The sequence below is a fragment of the Nothobranchius furzeri genome, chromosome 7 (genome assembly GCF_043380555.1).
Source record: "Nothobranchius furzeri strain GRZ-AD chromosome 7, NfurGRZ-RIMD1, whole genome shotgun sequence".
Taxonomy (NCBI): Eukaryota; Metazoa; Chordata; class Actinopteri; order Cyprinodontiformes; family Nothobranchiidae; genus Nothobranchius; species Nothobranchius furzeri.
Window position 1 is genome coordinate 70,979,714 of NC_091747.1, and position 19,316 is coordinate 70,999,029.

Consider the following 19,316-nt stretch of genomic DNA (forward strand, 5'->3'; position numbering starts at 1 on the left):
CACTTTAGCCAGACAAAGGGGTCAGCCATCTTGTATTCAAGACTCCATTTTGAATCCATACACACGCACACACACACACACACACACACACTCACCACTCCTTTGTGAGAACGGAGGACCTCATTCATACATCCTCCATCACACGCAAACACATCCATCTTCAATCATATCACATGGTTATTATTCATTTATGCCACTGTTTATTCATTTGACAAATTGTTCAATTAAATGTTATAAAATTCAGATTTTCGTCTCCAGTAGCTTTGTTGTGTCGAAGAGAAGTCTCTGCTCCAAGGGTTCTACGAACTTCAAGAAAGACTGATAAGAGTTTTGGATTCAATTTTTCCCCGGTTAAAGGGGAATGGTGCCCCGTATATCTAAGAATATCTTAATTAATTAATAAATCAGTAAATATTCTCATATTTACAGAATTTATTGAAGGATCCAAAAGTAAGTTAAAGCTTACGAATTGTTCGCTCCTAATAACCCCAACACTTGAGACTTGCAAAGCAGTGACTTGGTCACATCTCAGGTACTTGTAGCTGTCCTCCATGTCTGCTATTGCTCCTTCTGGGAGTGAGACCCCTTCCATGTGGACCACCTTCCCATTCTTTGTCACCATCCGACCACACTTCTCATGTCCGAATGACATTCCGATATCAGTGTTGTAGATCCTGGTGGTGTGGGTCACTGAGTTGATGTCTTGCTCGCTCTTGGCATACAGCTTCATGTCATAAATGTCTATATTTATAAATCATGTTTTCATCTGGTATACACCACTTTTGTTTGTTGGAAAGTGCTTCATAACAAACGTTGATGCTTATCTGGGTCGTTCCTAAGACCAGAATGGGGGTATATAAGGTGTGTAGGCTCCTCCCCTTTGGAATCAGATGGCGTACGTCTATTTTGATTTATTTTAGTAAAATCACTAACTTTATCTGTATTATCATTTATTTCTAAAATAAAATAACAATAAAATAAATAAATGTCCTGTTTATATGTCTTTTTAAATCAAACTACATGATGGATTCACCTGGATTGTATGTCAGCGTCACCGTTCTCAGGTTCCCACCGGGGACTCAGGTCGTGCTCCAGACTCCACTCAAAGTTCCAGCCGCCGCCGACGTCATCGCTACTGGCACTCGTGGTCACGTCAGACAGAGCATCATCCTCATCTTCCTCATCATCATGTGTGACCTGGTTTAAGAGCAACGCTAAAAATTCAGTTTTAGCTAAAACAACTAAAAACTTTGGAATTCAAACTCTAAGTTACTCTTTTTTTTTTTGCCTGGGACATCTGCAGCATGATTGACTGAATAATTATTTAAAGTAAATTCAGGTATTATCATTTCTAATTATACACTGACAAGGTTATTTACCTTTGCTAAAAGTTCAACACCTTTATAAGCATGAAGCTGAACAGACACACCCACAGCCAGCTGAGCACCTCTAAAGCATTCCGACTTATTTCACTTACTCTGAATATTTTTTGATCTGCTGTCAAAGCCGAGCCGCTCTGCTCCTTCTAGCCTCGCGTCTCCGTCCGCTGTGTCTGGACTAATTCATTGAAATGGACGGGGACGTAACTCAAGCTACTCTCTGTTCCAGCTCATCATTAATTCATGGCTCCAGTACTTTTGCATCCAAGAACCGCCCACTCGGAGTCATTCTCCTCTCTGTCTTGATCTGTCACTTCTACCTCATTAAAACACAAACAAGGAGAAGGCCGCGGCAGGTTTCAGGTCTGGATCTGGACCGTGAGCAGGTTTAAACCACATCAGGTGCCTCCAGGTGCTTGGAGCAGGATAAAGTTAGTGTTACGGCCACAAGACTAATATCCTAATGTAGGTTATTTTTATAGTGGGAGGGGGTGCTGCTGAGCCAATCAGATTGCCTTTCCCCAAGGAATGTAACTACCCTTCATTAATTAATGATACGAATCAGATGCCATGCACGTCCCACCTCCATGGTTCCACGTAGTGACTGTGTCATAGGGTGACGTCATTACATCGCTGTGCAACCGGTGGAACAGTTTCTAATCACATCCTGGTTATCTGTAGCCTAGTGAACTAGACCAAATTCTTGCTTTGCAAAGAATGGTCTAGGCACGCTCCATTGGAACCTCCGCAGCTCCTACCAGGACTCTGGCTAGCCAATCACAGCTCTCTAGAGGGGTTTCAAACACATATAGAGCTGTGATTGGTCCATAATGGTGGGCCAATCTTAGTGCTCTATCTGCTTAGTGAACAAATCACAGAGCTTTATCCACTTTGTGGGCCAATCAGGGCACTCTATATGCCTGGTGGGTGGGATGATGCAACAGAGTGAAACAAGAGTATGTCACATTCATTGTCCAGTGGAATGCGGAGATCATTTGAAAGACAACGGTAGAACCCGCCCCACAACCGAGAGCCGTCAATGGAGCGTTGCCAGACCAAATAATACATTTATTTAGTCTGGCTTGCCAGGCTAAGTTATCTGCTCATTACATCACACGTAACCTTTCCCTCCTGATTTTAGTGGCCATTGTCCCAGACACATGTTGGTGTTACCTGTATTCATCACACCTGAGTGTGAGACAAACTCTTCCTAATTAGGACCGTTGCATGCGTCACTGGGTTCTCATTTCTTTGTAAAACCAGACAGTTACAGAGAAAACGCTTCAGCATCACTACATGTTAGTTTTTATTTTTTTTATTTGATCTATTTTTCCAATCCTGTTTGAAAACTGCTGTGAATACACTCGAGTCATCCGAACACATCTGTGGGGGGGCCGCACTTCGGGGCCACCCACGGAGGCTCTGATGGACCAAACCTCAGAGTCAGGAGGACCGGCGTGGCTCATGGGAGTTTAGATGTCCGGCTCACGTGTGTGTTGTGGACTTGGAGAAGGTCTGTGACCACTGGGTCCTACCGTGTGTGATGAGGCCATTTAGAAGGATCTGCTCTCCAACTGAAGCAGGAGCTACGTCTGACGCGCGGGATTTTATCCTGCCTCTAATCAAGAGTGGATTTAGTGGATTTGAGAGCATTTTGTCAATGGCACAGATTTGCTCTCAATATTGGTGGGGACTCGTAAATCTACCCCCCCCCCCCCCCATTTGTGTTGTTTTCTCTTTGATCCATGAGAAAACAATAACAATGATTCCCCACACATACTATTATATAACATTGTGATGTTAAATGTTGAAAAACCAGAGGTGTGACCAAGTCACTGCTTTGCAAGTAAGTCACAAGTCCAAGTCAAAGACAACCAAGTCCAAGTCGAGTCTCAAGTCAATGATGTGGAAGTCTAAGTCAAGTCCAAGTCCTCAACTTTGAATTTTCAATTTGAACATCTTAGGTGTGTTCTTGCTGTGTCGTGGTTCTAATTCCATGCTTTCGTTCTTTTTAAACACAGAAACAGTTTTGTTTACCTGTTTTGTAGCTACAGATCAATCAAAAAGAACCAGAAACCCAGAAAGACAAGAACCAAAACCAGCGATAACCCTACCATACATCAGAGGCATAACGGAAAAAATAAGAGCAACAATGAAAAAACACAACATAAACACACCAACAAAACCATACACAACAGTTAGACTAGTGCACCCAAAAGACAAAATATCAGCTGGACTTAAATGTGGAGTCATCTATGAAATCCCGTGCAAACTCTGCAATAAAACATACGTAGGAGAAACCGGACGCCAACTCAATACACGAACAATAGAACACAGAAAGGAGTGCGAGAAAGAGGCAAATCGAAAACACACAAGAGCAGCAAAAGAAGAAGCAGAAAGTACAATAAAAAAGTCAGCCGTAACAGATCATTGCACAAGAGAAAACCAGATAATGGACTGGGACAACACACGGATCATAACCACCGAACAACAAAAATACAAAAGATGGATCAAGGAAGCAATCTAGATAAGGAGACGTGGATGTGGGACCATGAACAGGGACGACGGAGTTTACACGCTGGACCACGCATGGGACTGCATCATCGGAGAGGGGAGAGCGGGCAGTAGAGGGCGACAACGTCCTCTGCTGCCCGCAGATAAACGGAGAAGGAAGTGACGCGCCGCCATCAGCGTCAGCCTGAAGAAGCCGGCAGCCGTCGGCGAAACTGTAGCGTCAATAACAGGTAAACAAAACTGTTTCTGTGTTTAAAAAGAACGAAAGCATGGAATTTGAATTCTCAAGTCATAATCAAGTCATCTGTCCAACTTAGTTTTAATGACAAAGATAATAAATAAATTCCAGAATAAAAGCTTCTTAAAGCTTCGTTTATTTGCTCAAACAAGCAGGAAGTGCAACTGAAACTGGTTATAAACAAAGAGCTGCTGCGTTTAGCAGAACGAGATCAAACCCAGAACCAAGAATGATTTATGATTTTTGTCCGTGTCGTGACACTTTTGTGCTAAAATATCAAATATGCTCAAGTCATCATCAAGTCAACAGTTGCAAGTCGATTCAGGTCGCAAGTCATTGGCATTCAATCCGAGTCAAGTCGTAAGTCTTTATAGATTTTATCAAGTCAAGTCAAAAGTCATTAAAATAATGACTCGAGTCTGACTCAAGTCCAAGTCATGTGACTCAAATCCACACCTCTGTAAATTACTGTTGTGTCACCAACATTTTATCATTTAACACATCAGTTTAACCCTTTAACAACAATTGTTTCATATTTATACAGATTTCTAAGTTTATAAGAGCATTTTCTTTTTAATAAGTTTTGTTTTTTGTCCTCAGAAAGCTTTATTGGATCGTAAACATGTTTTCTGACCTCTGATGGAAGCTAAAGTACAAATTGTGTTTAGTTTTATTGTTGTAAAAGTAAATTATTGTTGTGATAATATTTGTCTAAATAAAAAAACTGTTTTCTGATCATTATTCCATGTGTCATGCTTTAAAGGCTTAACCGTCTCTCTAGGCTGATAATATTTTTGCTGCAGATTTCTCTCAGAGTCTGAATGGAAGTCGGATTCGGAGAGAAAGAGAGCCATGATTGACGTGGTTAGTTCTCTTTCTGTCACGCTGTGGGGATGTTAGGACCCAAATATGCAGTAACCCAGGATGACACGAGGCAGAGATGATGAAAAAGCTAAATCCTTTATTCTTGAAGGAGGAACAAAAGTAAACCCAGGCAGCGAGCCTAAAGTCCAAAACTCCAAGGCTGGAGAAACAAAGCTCACCAAGAGCACGAGCAAACACCGACAGAATACACATACAGTGGACCGACCCAGCACAGAGACAAGACAGGGTTTATATAGACTGGGAAGAAGAGAGGGAGATGAATTACAGGTGTGTGGGGAGAGGGACCAGGTGAACACAATTACTAAATCAGGGAGGAGGAAGAAAACACACTAAATAAAGAAAGGCTGTAACAAAGGAAAATGACCTAAGAGAGAAACAAAAGACCAGAAGGCATGAACCATTACTAATATTCTAAGGGGAAGCTGACACTAAAGGAAAACACTACAGACAGAAACTACAAGGGCGTGGCTAAGAGGGGGCCAAGAGAGCACAGGGCCTGGGAGGGGGATGTCTGAGGAGGGAAACCTAGAGGGCAAATGGGGAACAGCAGGAGACGCATGAGGAAGACGCAGACACGACACATGAGGGCGCTAGAAGACACAAAATGAGCACCTAGAGACGATTGAGGACAAAAGGAGACACATGAGGTGAGACGCAGACACAGACCATGACACTTTCTCTCTCAGAGAAAGGTCAGTCATCCGCTCTGATGAGCTACAGGTGATTTACCTGCTGCATGCTGAGCAGGGGCGGATTTAGGACTGAAGAAGATCCGGGGCTTAACACACACGCGCACACACACACGTGACACGCACTAGTCAACAACATCATATATATTTGTCTTGTACCACATAATTTTTAATCTGAAGCTACCTATTAAGCATTTTCAGGGCAGAGTATTGTTCCTGTTAGTGTTTAGTGTGAGATGATAGTAAATATTCCCTTTCTTTCTCCAACAACTTTACCTGATAAGCTAACTTTAGGCAAACCATCAGCACAACAAATATTTTCAAATAAGACTCACAAACCTGAGTCAACACCAGTCTCATCAAAGCTGGGGTTCTGTCGCTGTACTTTTGGTCTAAAAAACGTCCTTATGTCCATCTTCACTCATGTGTTTCAGGCAGAGAGTGTAGAAGAAGCCGGCTGCTGAAGGGCTTCTTCTTCAGTGGTGGAGGCTCAGGCAAGCTGTATACAAACTACTGCCAGCAGCGCCCTCTCTGTTGGACTTTGGTACTGCATGTTACTTCCGCGATTTAGATCCGGGGCTTTTCATTAAACATCCGGGACTTCAGCCCACGTAGCCGGGCCTAACGCCGCCCCTGATGCTGAGCGTTAAAGCCTAGCACTGCCAATAACGTTATTATGATAAACAGCACTTTGCATATGTTGGGTAAACATCCAACAGGTTTTTGTGATTGTGGGAACGAACAGGAAACGGTAGAACATGTTTTGTGTCTTTGTAGTAAGTATACTGTAATTCGGGGTGAATTTGTAGATAGGTTGAAGACTAAAGGATATGGTGTTTGGGATTTGAGAACGTTGTTGAATGGTCATGAATCCATTTATAAACTGGTGCTAGAGTTTCTTAGGAAAATTAAGGTATTTAATAGAATTTAGTTTTTTTTTCTTCTCCTCGCTCTGACTCACACTCCTGCACAGTAGGTGGCGGTAATGCACCTTAAGTTGGTTGCCACTCGCCATTTAAACGGACATGAAGAAGAAGAAGAAGAACGTTATTATGATGGATTCATTTTATTAGCAAACTTGACTTCAGTTGACTTACATGTTTATTTGGAAAATAGCTCCTTATGTCCTCAACCTTGTTTTTTACCTCTGTCCTCATGTAAAATACTTTTGTGAGACTCTTATTGTGATGAATACAGTCAGACAGGACGTGGTGTACCGTGCTTTTATTGTGACGACCATGAGTGTGGGTTGGTTGTTGGGGATCTTGGCTGCTGTAATGTGAAGCGACGCTGGTGTTAATAAAGAGTTCATGGCCACCGTGCGTGAAGAGAATAAGATCTGATCATGAAAATAAAAATGATAAAATACACTCTTGATTGAAGGCAGGAATTAATCACTGATGTCGTAAACGTTCACAGCTGGATGTAAACAGAGAGAATCAGAGTCTGGATTCCCAAATGCAAGAGGACGGAGCGATTCTTTGGATTTAGGAGCGAGCGAGTCAGAGCCAGAATGATGGGTGCGAGAGCAGCTCCGATCTGCTGTTGTTCCAACTCCGTTCTATAATCACAAAATGCAGATGTTGATCCAGGATACGGGCCGCTGGATCGTGATGAAGCTCAGACTAACATGAGAGGATCTGAGAGGAGTTCAGGAGGAGCACAGACACCTCTGTTCTGCATCAGAGTCAGCTAAGGATGACTCCTGCTTGTCCTCCTCCGGAGCGTTTCCAGTCACATCCCACTAGGAGGAGCCCAGAACTGACTGGAGGGTCACATACCGTATATCCTCTCTGGTTCGGGAACATGGGACCCCCCCCAGGAGGATCCAGAGGGGGCCTCTCCTGGACCGGTCATCAGTCAAATAGACTCAGCTGACTCCTTCCGTCATGAAGCACACAAATCTCCACTTTTCTATTCTTCTGAGTCAAAATTAGCCATAAATCCTAATGGCTGGAAATCTTGTACCCTTTAAATAAACCGTGTCTTTCATACCCAGAGATTTCCATTTGAGGGCATTCATGGGGTCTAACAGGTTTGTTCGTTTTGCCTTCTCTTTGCACTTTGTTTTTGTTTACAAAACTGTAAAAACCTGCAAAGTTTCATTAAGTGTAGGCTTTTTCTGACAAACTAACCTTTAGAGTTTTGGGTTAAAAGGATCAGGTTCACAGATTGTGTTTCACATAACGGATTAAAAGTGTGACCACGTCAGAGAGGGTCCTCAGCTGTACGCTGCAGTCGTTTTTTAAACCATTTCCTGTAACTCTCATGCTTTTTCACTTCTATTGATTATTGATTAAACAGCTGGAGGTTGAATCCACATACCCAGTCATGTACGTCACCCAGCTGTGTAACATCTGCATACTCTGCAGCGATGGCACCCGGGTGCATGTGACTGGGTCGCAGGCAGGAGCTGCAGCGAGCGGGGTCAAAGGTGTTGGGCTTGAACCGTCTGCAGTAGAAGTCCTCAGCAGGGGGCGCCATGTTGCTCCCGATCGGTCAAGCGCATCCTGCCGCTGCCTGTTGTCAGGACCTGAAATAGCTTTTGATTGACTGGTTTTAACAGAACTGGTGAAGTGTTATTTCCCAGGAGGTTCTTGGGTAAACTCCTGGCACAGTTCATTAGCATTATGTAATAATAACTATCATTAAAACAATTCAGTTCATATTAGTTAGAATAAGCCAGGCTCTAGGGGATTAAGATGCTGAGCATACGAGCATAAAAACACATCTCTATGAATCATCAGTCCCAGTTGTGTGTGAGAGGACAGACTTTCTTGCTCAACTTAACAGAAATAAACAAAATTTACCTTATTAAGAAGATTCAGTGCTGCTTTCAAATAGAAGGTTTGGTTGCCATCCACAAGGATAGCCTTAACTAGAAGGTATGAGAAGAAAAAGGTCTGGTTGTTGTGTTGGAGGGCATGGTCTTTACACAGAAACACCTGAGCTGATCATAGAGAGGGGGGCCTATCAGGTAACATCGTCCTAAGAAAGGGAAACATGGCACTGACTCCTCCAGACAGATGTCTGGTGGACGGTGCTGCTGCACAGATGGTGTCGGTCCGACAGGCAGGTCAGTCACACAGAGAATAACGACAATCAGAAACATCACCTTTTCTGGGGTAGTCATATTTATTTTAAAAACATCTTCTAACCCAGAGTTTCATGAGTATTCAGTTGACCTGTGGCTGTAGAAGTTTTACTGTTTCTGTAACCAACGGCAACGCAGTTTTAATACACAGAAATCCACACTATAATGAGTTTATCTGGGGGTTTCAGTGGTTAGACCAAAGCACTCACAAACATTCATCCATCCACACACAAAGCAGAGATTTCTGCCTCCCTGACCAACGGCATCACTCTTCACATTCGTGCATATCCACGCTTCCAGGTGTCACGTTTTACAGATGGTAGGACCCAAAATGCAGAACGCAGGATGACAAGAGACAGGAGATGAAATATAAGAAAATCCTTTATTTTGCAGGCTGAGTCCAAAACAAAAATAAATCCGAAGGGGAGAAGCCAGTAATCCAAAATGTCCAAAAATATAAACTAGAGATCGGAACGAGAGACTGACAGGAACCCACGCTGACAGCAACAACAATGAACCGACACCGGACACAGACAGGACAGAGCTTATATACACAGGGAGAAGTGATTAGGGAAAATGGCGGCAGGTGTGTGGAGTGAGAGCTGGAGGGAAGACAGGTGAACCTAATAATCAAAATAGGCAAACAGAAACAGAGGAGGGCCAAATAAACCTAAAAGGCTCTAAAACACAAAACTGAACCTAAAGGCTGCAGGAAGGATTAACACACACACACCACACTCACACAAATTCACTAATATAACAGGAATGGGGAATGGACAAGCACAACACACACACACACACACACACACACACACACACACACACACACACACACACACACACACACACACACACACACACACACACACAGCTGGGGACAAAGAGGCTGGAGCTGCAACTTGGGGCACAGAGGATAACTAATGGGCCATTCCCATCTGTACCGGGTCGGCCCGGGCCGGGTAGCCCCAGTCGGCCCCAGCCTGGCCCGGTTGATTCCACACATCCTTGCCTTAAGCCCATGTGGGCTGATTCTACCCACCAATCAGAGGCTTGCTCTAATGGAAGGTGTGAATGGGCTGATTCTACCCACCAATCAGAGGCTTGCTCTAATGGAAGGTGTGAATTTGCTGTCAGCAGTGGGTGTGTTGGCCCTGGTCGGCCTGAAGCAGGACCCCTCGGGAAGAGGGCCGAGAATGAGCCTTGGTTGGCCCGGGAAAATTCCAGGCCACCCAGATATGTAAACAACCTACGCTACCCGGCCCGGGCCGACCCGGTACAGGTGGGAATGGGGCTTTAATGAATACTGGACCTGAGGGGATGATAAAAAGGTCTACAAACAGAACACACCATATAGAGACGCAGACCTGACACATGAGGGCGCTAGAGGACAACAAAAGGAGCACCTAGAGAACAAATGGAGGACAAAAGGAGACACATGAGATGAGACGCTGACACAGACCCTGACACCAGGTTGGGATCTTTACCAGAATGTAGTTTTCCTAACAGAACATTAAAAAGAAAACTTCCATGTTAGAGATCCAAACCATCCCACTCCTAACACACACGCATACGCACGCACACACACACAAACGCACACACGCATGCACACAAACTAACGCACACACACACACACACACACACACACACACACACACACACACACACACACACACACACACACACACACACACACACACACACACACACACACACACACACACACACACACACACACACACACACGTATGGAAGAATTAAAATGCCACAAATTGACAGTGTTGGGCAAGTTACTTCAAAACTGTGATGCATTATTTATTACTTGTTGCCCTCATTTTTAAGTAATTCATTACATTACAATATTACTGATTTTAAAATGTAAGGCATTACACTACTTTTGCATTACTTTAAGTTACTTTCAGCAGTACAACTTCAATATGAATCTGGTCATGTGACGCTCAGTGAGCTCATGACATATATGTGGAAGGTGATGTGGTGTCTGAGCTAGGGTTGCTGTTAAAAACAGTCAGATATAATAACAGTGCTTTAAAATGATTGTTTATTAAATAAAAGCAACAACAATCTGTACTCTCAACATGCTGCCATCTTATATTAACTGATCAGGGAGTGAGGTGGTGGGGGCTCCAAGCCTATATTTGCCTTGATCCCCAAATGCCTTGATACGGCCCTGGATGTGGCACTGACTTCTGGGGTGATCTGATTATATCACATGTATAAATATTAAATGCTTATATATTATTGCTTTTCACTGGTAAAAATGTGTATTGGGGATAAATCTACCTATTTTTTTCTTTTCAAGCACTTTGTTTTATTTTCTTGATTTTATTTGAATAATTTCCGGCCCTTTCTCTCTCTAACCTTCCTGCATGCTGCATGTTTTCTCCGTCTTCCAGAAAAAACTGTTTCCTAGACTTCCTACTTTCTATCAGCCAAAGGGATCTTCACATGCGCGGCGCTCCAGCAGTAATGAGTTGAAATCACCGGGGCACAGATTATGAACTCAGCTGAGGCAAAGCACGCCAGAAAAGAACAAAATATCAGAGAATATGCGCTGATATGAACGATCTCAAGTGGATTATTTTGTTTTGGTGGAGCGATTTTGTGAATGTTACAGCGGCCGCACGCAGGACGCAGCTGGAGTATTTGAGCCATTACCGCGGCGTCCTCTCTGCTCATAGAATGTCCGCAAAGCTGAGTCCATAAATGACGTCATATATGTGGATACTGGATCTTTCTTCGGGTTTCCTGCAATTTAAATTTTTAAGGAACACATCTTGATTCTGGGTTTAAAAATGCATTGTAATTACCGCGTTACTGACAATTGTACCGAGTAAATATTACCATTTTCTTTGCCTGTAATGCCTTACATTACCGCATTACAGCAAAAAGCAATGCATTACAGTAATTAATTACTTTTGTACCGCATTACTCCAAACACTGGCAGTTAGTAACTTATTTTAAAAGTAAAGCAACCGGAAGGCAGTACGTTTCTTTATTCTGAAAATTTCGGGAGCTTCTCTCCATTTCCGCGTCCGATTTCCTGTCTTTCCTTCCCCAAAAATGTCGAAATTGACCCGTTTCAGAGGCGTCGCGCGTAGAAAATAGAACCGGTGCGTAAAGGCCGCAACATGTTGCTCCTGAGATGCGGCCGACTCGCGCTGCTGTCGGCTGCTGACGGCTCCAGTGGAAAAGGTTCTGTTGACCACAACGGTTCCTATCAGCAGCTATGACGTGCTGCTGCAGTAACATGCTGCTGACGGCTCCTGTGGAAAGCCGGGGGGAGAGTGGCATGCTGTCATGCTCTGAGGCTTATCCACAGTCATCCACTTGGGAATATTGTTCACACAACGCTCTGTTTATACTCCATGATGAAGATGTTAAAGAGGCATAAATGGCTGTAGTTGTTAAAAAAACAAAAACAAAACAATTTTATTTGTATTTCACAATGATTGATTTGTACTAGTGGTGGGCATAGATTAATTTTTTTAATCTAGATTAATCTCACTGTAATCTTGGAATTAATCTAGATTAATCTAGATTAAAATGGCTCATTCAAATTCTGCCAAAGGCATATGTGTGTGATACCTAGATAATGAATAAAAGTAAGTATTTGAGAATGGAGGCGTATTTCTTGTTTCAATAATGCATCACAGACTGATAAAGCAGTTTTACTATGATAACTGATGATGAAAATAAATGATGATCAATAAGTATTTGTGTTTAATAGCTGTTTATTCAGTTCAACAAATTCTGCACTGTAGGTCTACAGAATAGGTCATGATTAACTATTTACAGTCAGTAGCATTTGGTCAATCAGTCCAAGCTCTATTTCTCCTTCTTCCACCAGTCACTCAAGCAGACCAGCTTGTTCACATTGTCTGGTGACAAACTAGATCTTCTCTTCTGCACAATATGGCCTGCTAAAGAAAAAAGTATATACAGTAGACACACACACACACACACACACACACACACACACACACACACACACACACACACACACACACACACACACACACACACACGCACACATACATACATACAGACACACACAGAATCTATCTGGCCTGGGGAGGGGGTTAAATTTCTGGGGTGCCCTTCCAATGCCCCCCCTTTAGTTTGCATGTAGGATCGCCTCTGGTGAATGGGAGCGAGCTGGAAATGATGCCACAGCTCACCTGTATGAGCAGAAGCCAACTGTTTCTGTTGTTGTCTCTGAAAACGGCAAGGGGAGTTATCCTAGCTCAACTTTTCTAAACAAATATAAAAATCTATGAGTATAAAACGTTTATTATTACAGGTGAATTTGAGTCGAAGCCACATGAACAACGACCTTTATAAACAATTTATCACTTTATCACAATAAACAGCTGCTAAAAGAGCTAAACTTAGTTGGAAACCGCACCTGTCTGAGAAAGTCTTGCCTCGGTTTTCTCACATCCGAGCGCTAGTTCGGCCGCGGACGGTGAAGTGTGGCCCGGGGAAAGCCCGGCTGGAAATGTCGGAGGTAAACAAAACAAAATAAAAAGAATGAAAGTCGGATTTATGGATTAAAGTCTGGTGAAAGTACATAAATTATTTACTTGTCCCGCGCGATGAGAAGGGAGAAGCGCTGCTGGTGGCGAAGGTGCGACTGTTCGGCTGCATGGGGAACATTAAACTCCGCGAGCCTGGCGTCCGACCATAAGTACGATGATACGCGCCGAGTATCCATCCGCGCCAACCAGGTATCCATCCGCGCAATGTGAAAGCATGTGTGAAAGCCATCATAGCTTACTTAGTATAGACCCAGATCCCAACCCAACTTTGAGAATAGATTAACGGCGTCATTTTTTTTATCGCGCGATAAGAGTCTGGCTTTGCCGCAGCGCGTTAACGCCGATAACGGCCCACCCCTAATTTGTACATGTTAAAAGAGGTATTTGTTTGATGGTCCTTTTCTTTGCTCAGGTTAATACAATTATGTAAAGTCGTATTTTGAGTTAGTTTGTGAGGCAATATTTATGTAAACATGATCATTTATTCTATTCTGTATTTCTTTTCAATTACAGTTTTCAGCGCTTGTCAAATGAAGGTTCTAAGAGTCAAAGGTCAACTCTACTCTGACTCCTGTATTATTTGACAAAGGTTTAGCTTGGTGTTTACTCAGAGTTGCTACACTCTGCAACAGGACACTACAGTGAAAAGGCGCACTCATTGTTTCTACGTGTTCGAGATGGCAGCCAGCCACAAGTCATCCTTCCTACCGTATGTTTTGATGATGCCGGAACATGTTCTGAGATAGTATAAGAGGGGTTTGTTCTCTACACCAAACAGCTCAAAGAACTCTGGCCTGGCTAAAGAGCGATTGCTCTGTTCATCCAGGATTACATAAGCTTTAATGGCTTTGTGTTTTGAATGTTTGGGGTAGACCTTTGTTTGCTAGGCAGATCGTAGAGCAAGAACGACCCCACTGGCTGGGGCCACAAACCTCTGTGCAGCTGGTTCTAACATCAGTTACATTAGAGTCATCTTCCAGATAGAATCATTGGATGGCAAAGCTCTCATACCTCTTCCAGCACTCCTCGAGTGTTCTGAAATCCCCAACAGCCGAGCTGAAATCCCAACACCAGGTGCAGCTTTGCATCAGCCTCATCTCCACCATATAGCCAAATATATTCCCGATATGGACCTAGAAGCAGATATACTCCTGCTACTCGTTAGAGGCGTGCTTAGAGCACACAAGGTCAGGCAGCAAGTTAATGGGCCACATAACGCTCCCTTTGAACAATGTCTCAATCTGGGCTGGGTGGTGATGGGGAGTTGTGTCTAGGTAACGTGCATAAGCCAACGGTTGACACATTCAAGACCCATGTGCTAGACAATGGTCGCCATTCCATATTTCAGCCCTGTGCGAGTTTCATGCATGTCAAAGAAACAACCAAGCTTCAGCAAGCCCAACAAAACACCACAGAGGAAGCTAGGGCACACAGTGTTTAACCAAACTGAACATGATAACAAACCTGCCCCATCAATAGAAGATATTCTCTTCCTAGAGATCATGGACACAAATGTCTACAGAGATGACACCGGCAGTTGGGTTGCTCCATTGCCATTCAAGGAGCCACAGCGACGTTTGCTGAATAATAAAGAACATGCAGTTAAGAGGTTTGAATCCTTGCAACTTCAATTCAGGACGAAACCTGAGATGTAGAAACAATATGCGGCATTCATGGAGAGGATCATTGCCAATTGTTATGCAGAGGTGGCGCCACCTTTGAAGGAAGATGAAGAGTGCTGGTTTCTTCCATCATTTGGGGTATACCACCCACAAAAGCCCAACCAAATCAGGGTGGCTTTCGATTCCAGCGCTCAGTACTGTGGGGTCTCCCTCAACGATGTGCTTCTGACTGGACCCGACCTCAACAATTCTCTCTTGGGTGACCTTCTACGCTTCCGAAGAGAGAGAGAGTAGCAATCCTCGCTGACATTCAACAAATGTTTCATTGTTTTTTGGTTCATGGAAATCACCGCAACTTACTCCGGGTTTTGTGGCACGAGGACAACGACCTCAAAAAGGCGGTTATCGACTACTGAATGAGGGTTCACGTTTTCGGCAACTCACCATCCCCAGCTGTGGCCATCTATGGTCTGCAAAGAGCCATTGCTGAAGGTGCCGAGAAGTACGATACTGACACAGTGAAGTCTGTGGAAAGGCACTTTTATGTGGATGATGGCTTGGTGTCTCTTCCATCTGAAGCAGAATCTATCAACCTTCTCCAATGAACTCAGGCTTCACTGGCTGACTCAAACCTGCGCTTGCACAAGTTTGTGTCAAACAGTCCAGCAGTCACTGGAGCTTTCCCACCAGAAGATTGTGTCCCACTCATCAAGGATCTGGATTTGAGTGGCGAGACAGCACCCATGCAGCGCAGCTTGGGTTTGCTGTGGGAGATTGGACTAGATACATTCACATTCTCTACATCAGCTATTATCAAACCTTTCACCCGACGTGGAGTCCTCTCCACTGTCAACAGTGTTTTTGATCCTATGGGTATGTTGGCACCTGTCACAATCGAGGGACGAGCCCTTCTTAGGGAACTTACTTCGGAGTTGAACGACTGGGATATACCTCTCCCAGAGGACAAGCTGAAGAAATGGGAAACCTGGAGAGATTATCTCCAAGTCCTAAAGGAGCTTCATGTGCCACGTGCATTTACACCAACCTCGCTATCCAAAGCTGTGCACACAAAGTTGTGTGTATTCTCGGATGCCTCGACCATGGCCATTGGGGCCATCGCCTACTTGAGAGCCAGTCAGGAGGATGGGAAAGTGGAGGTAGGATTTGTTACGGGCAAAGCCAAATTAGCACCCCAGTCTGAACCCACAATCCCGAGACTCGAACTCTGCGCTGCTGTCCTTGCAGCAGAAATGGCGGATCTTATCCGGGAGGAGCTGGATCTGAAATTAGATGCTGTCAGGTTCTACACGGACAGTAAGGGGTGCTGGGGTACATTTGTAATACAACAAAGTGTTGAGGGTCTGACCTCATGAGGAAATTACTATGCAGTGATTTTCCCCAAAATGACTGTGCTTAAATTGCTCTGAAAAGCAAATAATCACATCAGCGCCAAGAAACTTCATTTCCCATGATGCTTTGCACACGGAAGCATTGTGATGACGTCACCGCCTAGTACCAGAAACACGTTCTGCGCATGTGCGGGAAGCCGTGGAGCTTTTCCCGCGAACTAAGACCATAAATCTTCAGCAGAGACAAAGAAACCTCGTTCTTTTGCCCAGGATACCTGGCGGTTAGGACACGCTTGTCGAACGCTCCGACTTCTTTGAGCACGCGGAAGCTCTAAGAGCCAAGTTGAGCCCACGGGACCGCTGATCTGCTCGTTTCTGCTCCCCTCCAGCTGATGTTTGAGGACACAGAACTCGCGGAGGGAAACAACAACTCCATCCAGCTCTCAGAAACGCTGTAAGTTGTCAAACTCAGCCCAAAAGGAACTTCGTTTTCTTTGTGTCCAGCCGTGGAGAAACACTCGTGGAGCCAAACAACGGAGAAAGCATCAAACCGACGGACGACGCCAAACTGCGGAGAAACACGGAGAACCGTCAAATCAAAACAGTGAGGGACGCTTCACTGTTCTGGTGATCAGAAACTCATCTCTTTCTCTCATTCTTTCCTTCTCCCGTTTCCTCTATAGTCTCAAATAAGCAATAAACCGCGTCTATTGCTTAAAAAGTAGCTTCGTGTTTTCCTCTTTCGTCCCAAACACGTCCGTCGGGTCATTTTGAAGAATAAACTGCTTATTGATCATTGTTTGGTATCTTAAAATGGTTTCTGTCATGGCCAGGCTGAAACTAAAAGATATTAATTTGTGATTAATCTTTTGTGTTGTTTCATGATCTTTTGAAATGTTTTGAGTGATTTAAGGTTAAGTTACTACTGATTCTAAGTGCTTTGGAAGTTAAAGTGCAAGTTGCCACCCACACTTTAGCCAGACAAAGGGGTCAGCCATCTTGTATTCAAGACTCCATTTTGAATCCATACACACGCACACACACACACATACACACTACTCCTTTGTGAGAACAAAGGACCCCATTCATACATCCTCCATCACATGCAAACACATCCATCTTCAATCATATCACACGGTTATTATTCATCTATTCCACTGTTTATTCATTTGACAAATTGTTAATTAAATGTTATAAAATTCAGATTTTTGTGTCCAGTAGCTTTGTTGTGTCGAAGAGAAGTCTCTGCTCCAAGGATTCTACGAACTTCAAGAAAGACTGATAAGAGTTTTGGATTCAATTTTTCCCCGGAAAAAGGGGAATGGTGCCCCGTATATCTAAGAATATCTTAATTAATTAATAAATCAGTAAATATTCCCATATTTACAGAATTTATTGAAGAATCCAAAAGTAAGTTGAAGCTTACTAATTGTTCGCTCCTAATAACCCCAACAAAAGCGCTTCTACACTTATGTCCATAACAGAGTTCAACGTATCCGACAGTCTTCCAGACCAGAACAATGGCATTATGTACGACGGATGAAAACCCTGCAGACCATGCGCCCAGATCTTTACCTGCATGCCATCTTGCACAAAGTTCGTGGTTCACCGGACCTTCATTGCTGCATCAGTTATCTGCAGAAACAGCACAAACTGGTGAGAAGTTTGAGCTCATCGACCCAGGAAATGACTCACAGGTACACACCTACACTACTCAGCTGGAGGAACCTGTACTTAACCCTAATCATTTTCATCGTTTCTCCACATTTACATCTCTACTGCGAGCAGTGGCATTTCTTAACCATAGGCAAGATATCACAGTCAAACCAGAACAGCAGGTGTACAGGATGGCATGTATGTCACTTACCTCGTACTGTGGATGAGATAGCTCAAGTGAAATGTGTCATTCTACAAGCAGCACAAAGGCCAGCCTTTGCCAAGGAACTGTCAGCTCTCCAAGTAAACAAAGTGGTGCCCACAAACAGCCCTTTGCATAAACTCAGCCCAACCTTGGAGAGTAACCTCATTTGTGTTGGAGACAGACTGAAACATTCTCAACTTACATGTGAAGAAAAGAACCCAGTAATCCTTCCCAAGGACAGTCACATTTCCCTACTGCTTGTGCAACATCACCATGAGCAGGTGAGACATCAGGGTGACTTAGCCGCAGTCACAGGCCACTTTTTCAAACTTTTCTCCACTAACCTCCTCTTTTCCACCTTGCTCCTTCCTGTCTGCGATCCTCTTCAGTAGTGTCCCTGCTACCATCTCCTTTGATCGCCAGACTCTTTTGTCCTTCCGTTCGTTCACGATCGCCCAAGACGCTCCAAGGATGTACTACTGTCGACATAAAAGAAATGAAAACATGCTTCAGGTCAGCAGGCGGTCGCTGTCATGCTGGCTGGAAAGGTGGGCTGAGAACAGAAGCGCTGTCATGTAGGGTTAGGGTTAGCGAAGCAAACGAGTCAGTATGTGTGTAAAAAGTGTCTGGCCAAAATAATTCAATAGTCTTTATCAGCTTGAACACCATGACACTGACAACGTCCACAAGATGATATCTATGGGATAACCCGCTTTAAAATCGAGCGAACCCCAAGCGTTTTTCACCGCCCAGTTCCATACAGTTCTCCTATTGGCCGAGCGGTTGCTAGGAGATTATACTTCCAGGTTTTGAGAGAGAGCAGAAATAATCCGTGAGAGCAGGGAGCAGACTTGTGGGAGCAGTTTTGATCCGTGCAGAAAAGTTTTCACGTGAGAAGACAATACCAGTCGCAGAAACAAAGATTTGATGGAGAACAGAGTATATTTGAAAGGGAGCAGACATTCTGAGTGCAAGCATTACAAGTTTTGAGAGCAAACATATAAAATCTTATTCTCAAATCAAAAAGTTGGTCTCCTGATATGAAATTCAAGTGCTCAATTTGCAGTGTTGGGAGTAATGCGGTACAAAAGTAATTAATTACTGTAATGCATTGCTTTTTGCTGTAATG

General features: G+C 43.8%; 1 protein-coding gene across 4 annotated transcripts in view; it reads right to left on the reverse strand.

Moving 5' to 3' along the window:
- Positions 1 to 17,963, reverse strand: part of LOC107382312 (myosin phosphatase Rho-interacting protein) — a 44,419-nt gene extending 26,456 nt beyond the window's left edge. For 2 of the 4 annotated variants that reach the window (XM_054751761.2, XM_070553678.1), the window contains exons 1-2: positions 8,031 to 8,308; positions 1,034 to 1,197 (exon numbers count right to left, since the gene is read on the reverse strand). In XM_054751761.2, coding sequence (XP_054607736.2) covers positions 1,034 to 1,197; positions 8,031 to 8,189 — 323 coding nt within the window. In that variant the 5' untranslated portion in view covers positions 8,190 to 8,308. Of the gene's footprint in view, positions 1 to 1,033; positions 1,198 to 8,030; positions 8,312 to 8,515; positions 8,584 to 17,901 lie in introns of those variants that run through there. The other 2 variants (XM_070553677.1, XM_070553679.1) reach the window with 2 other exon arrangements.
- Positions 17,964 to 19,316: the final 1,353 nt, after the last annotated feature.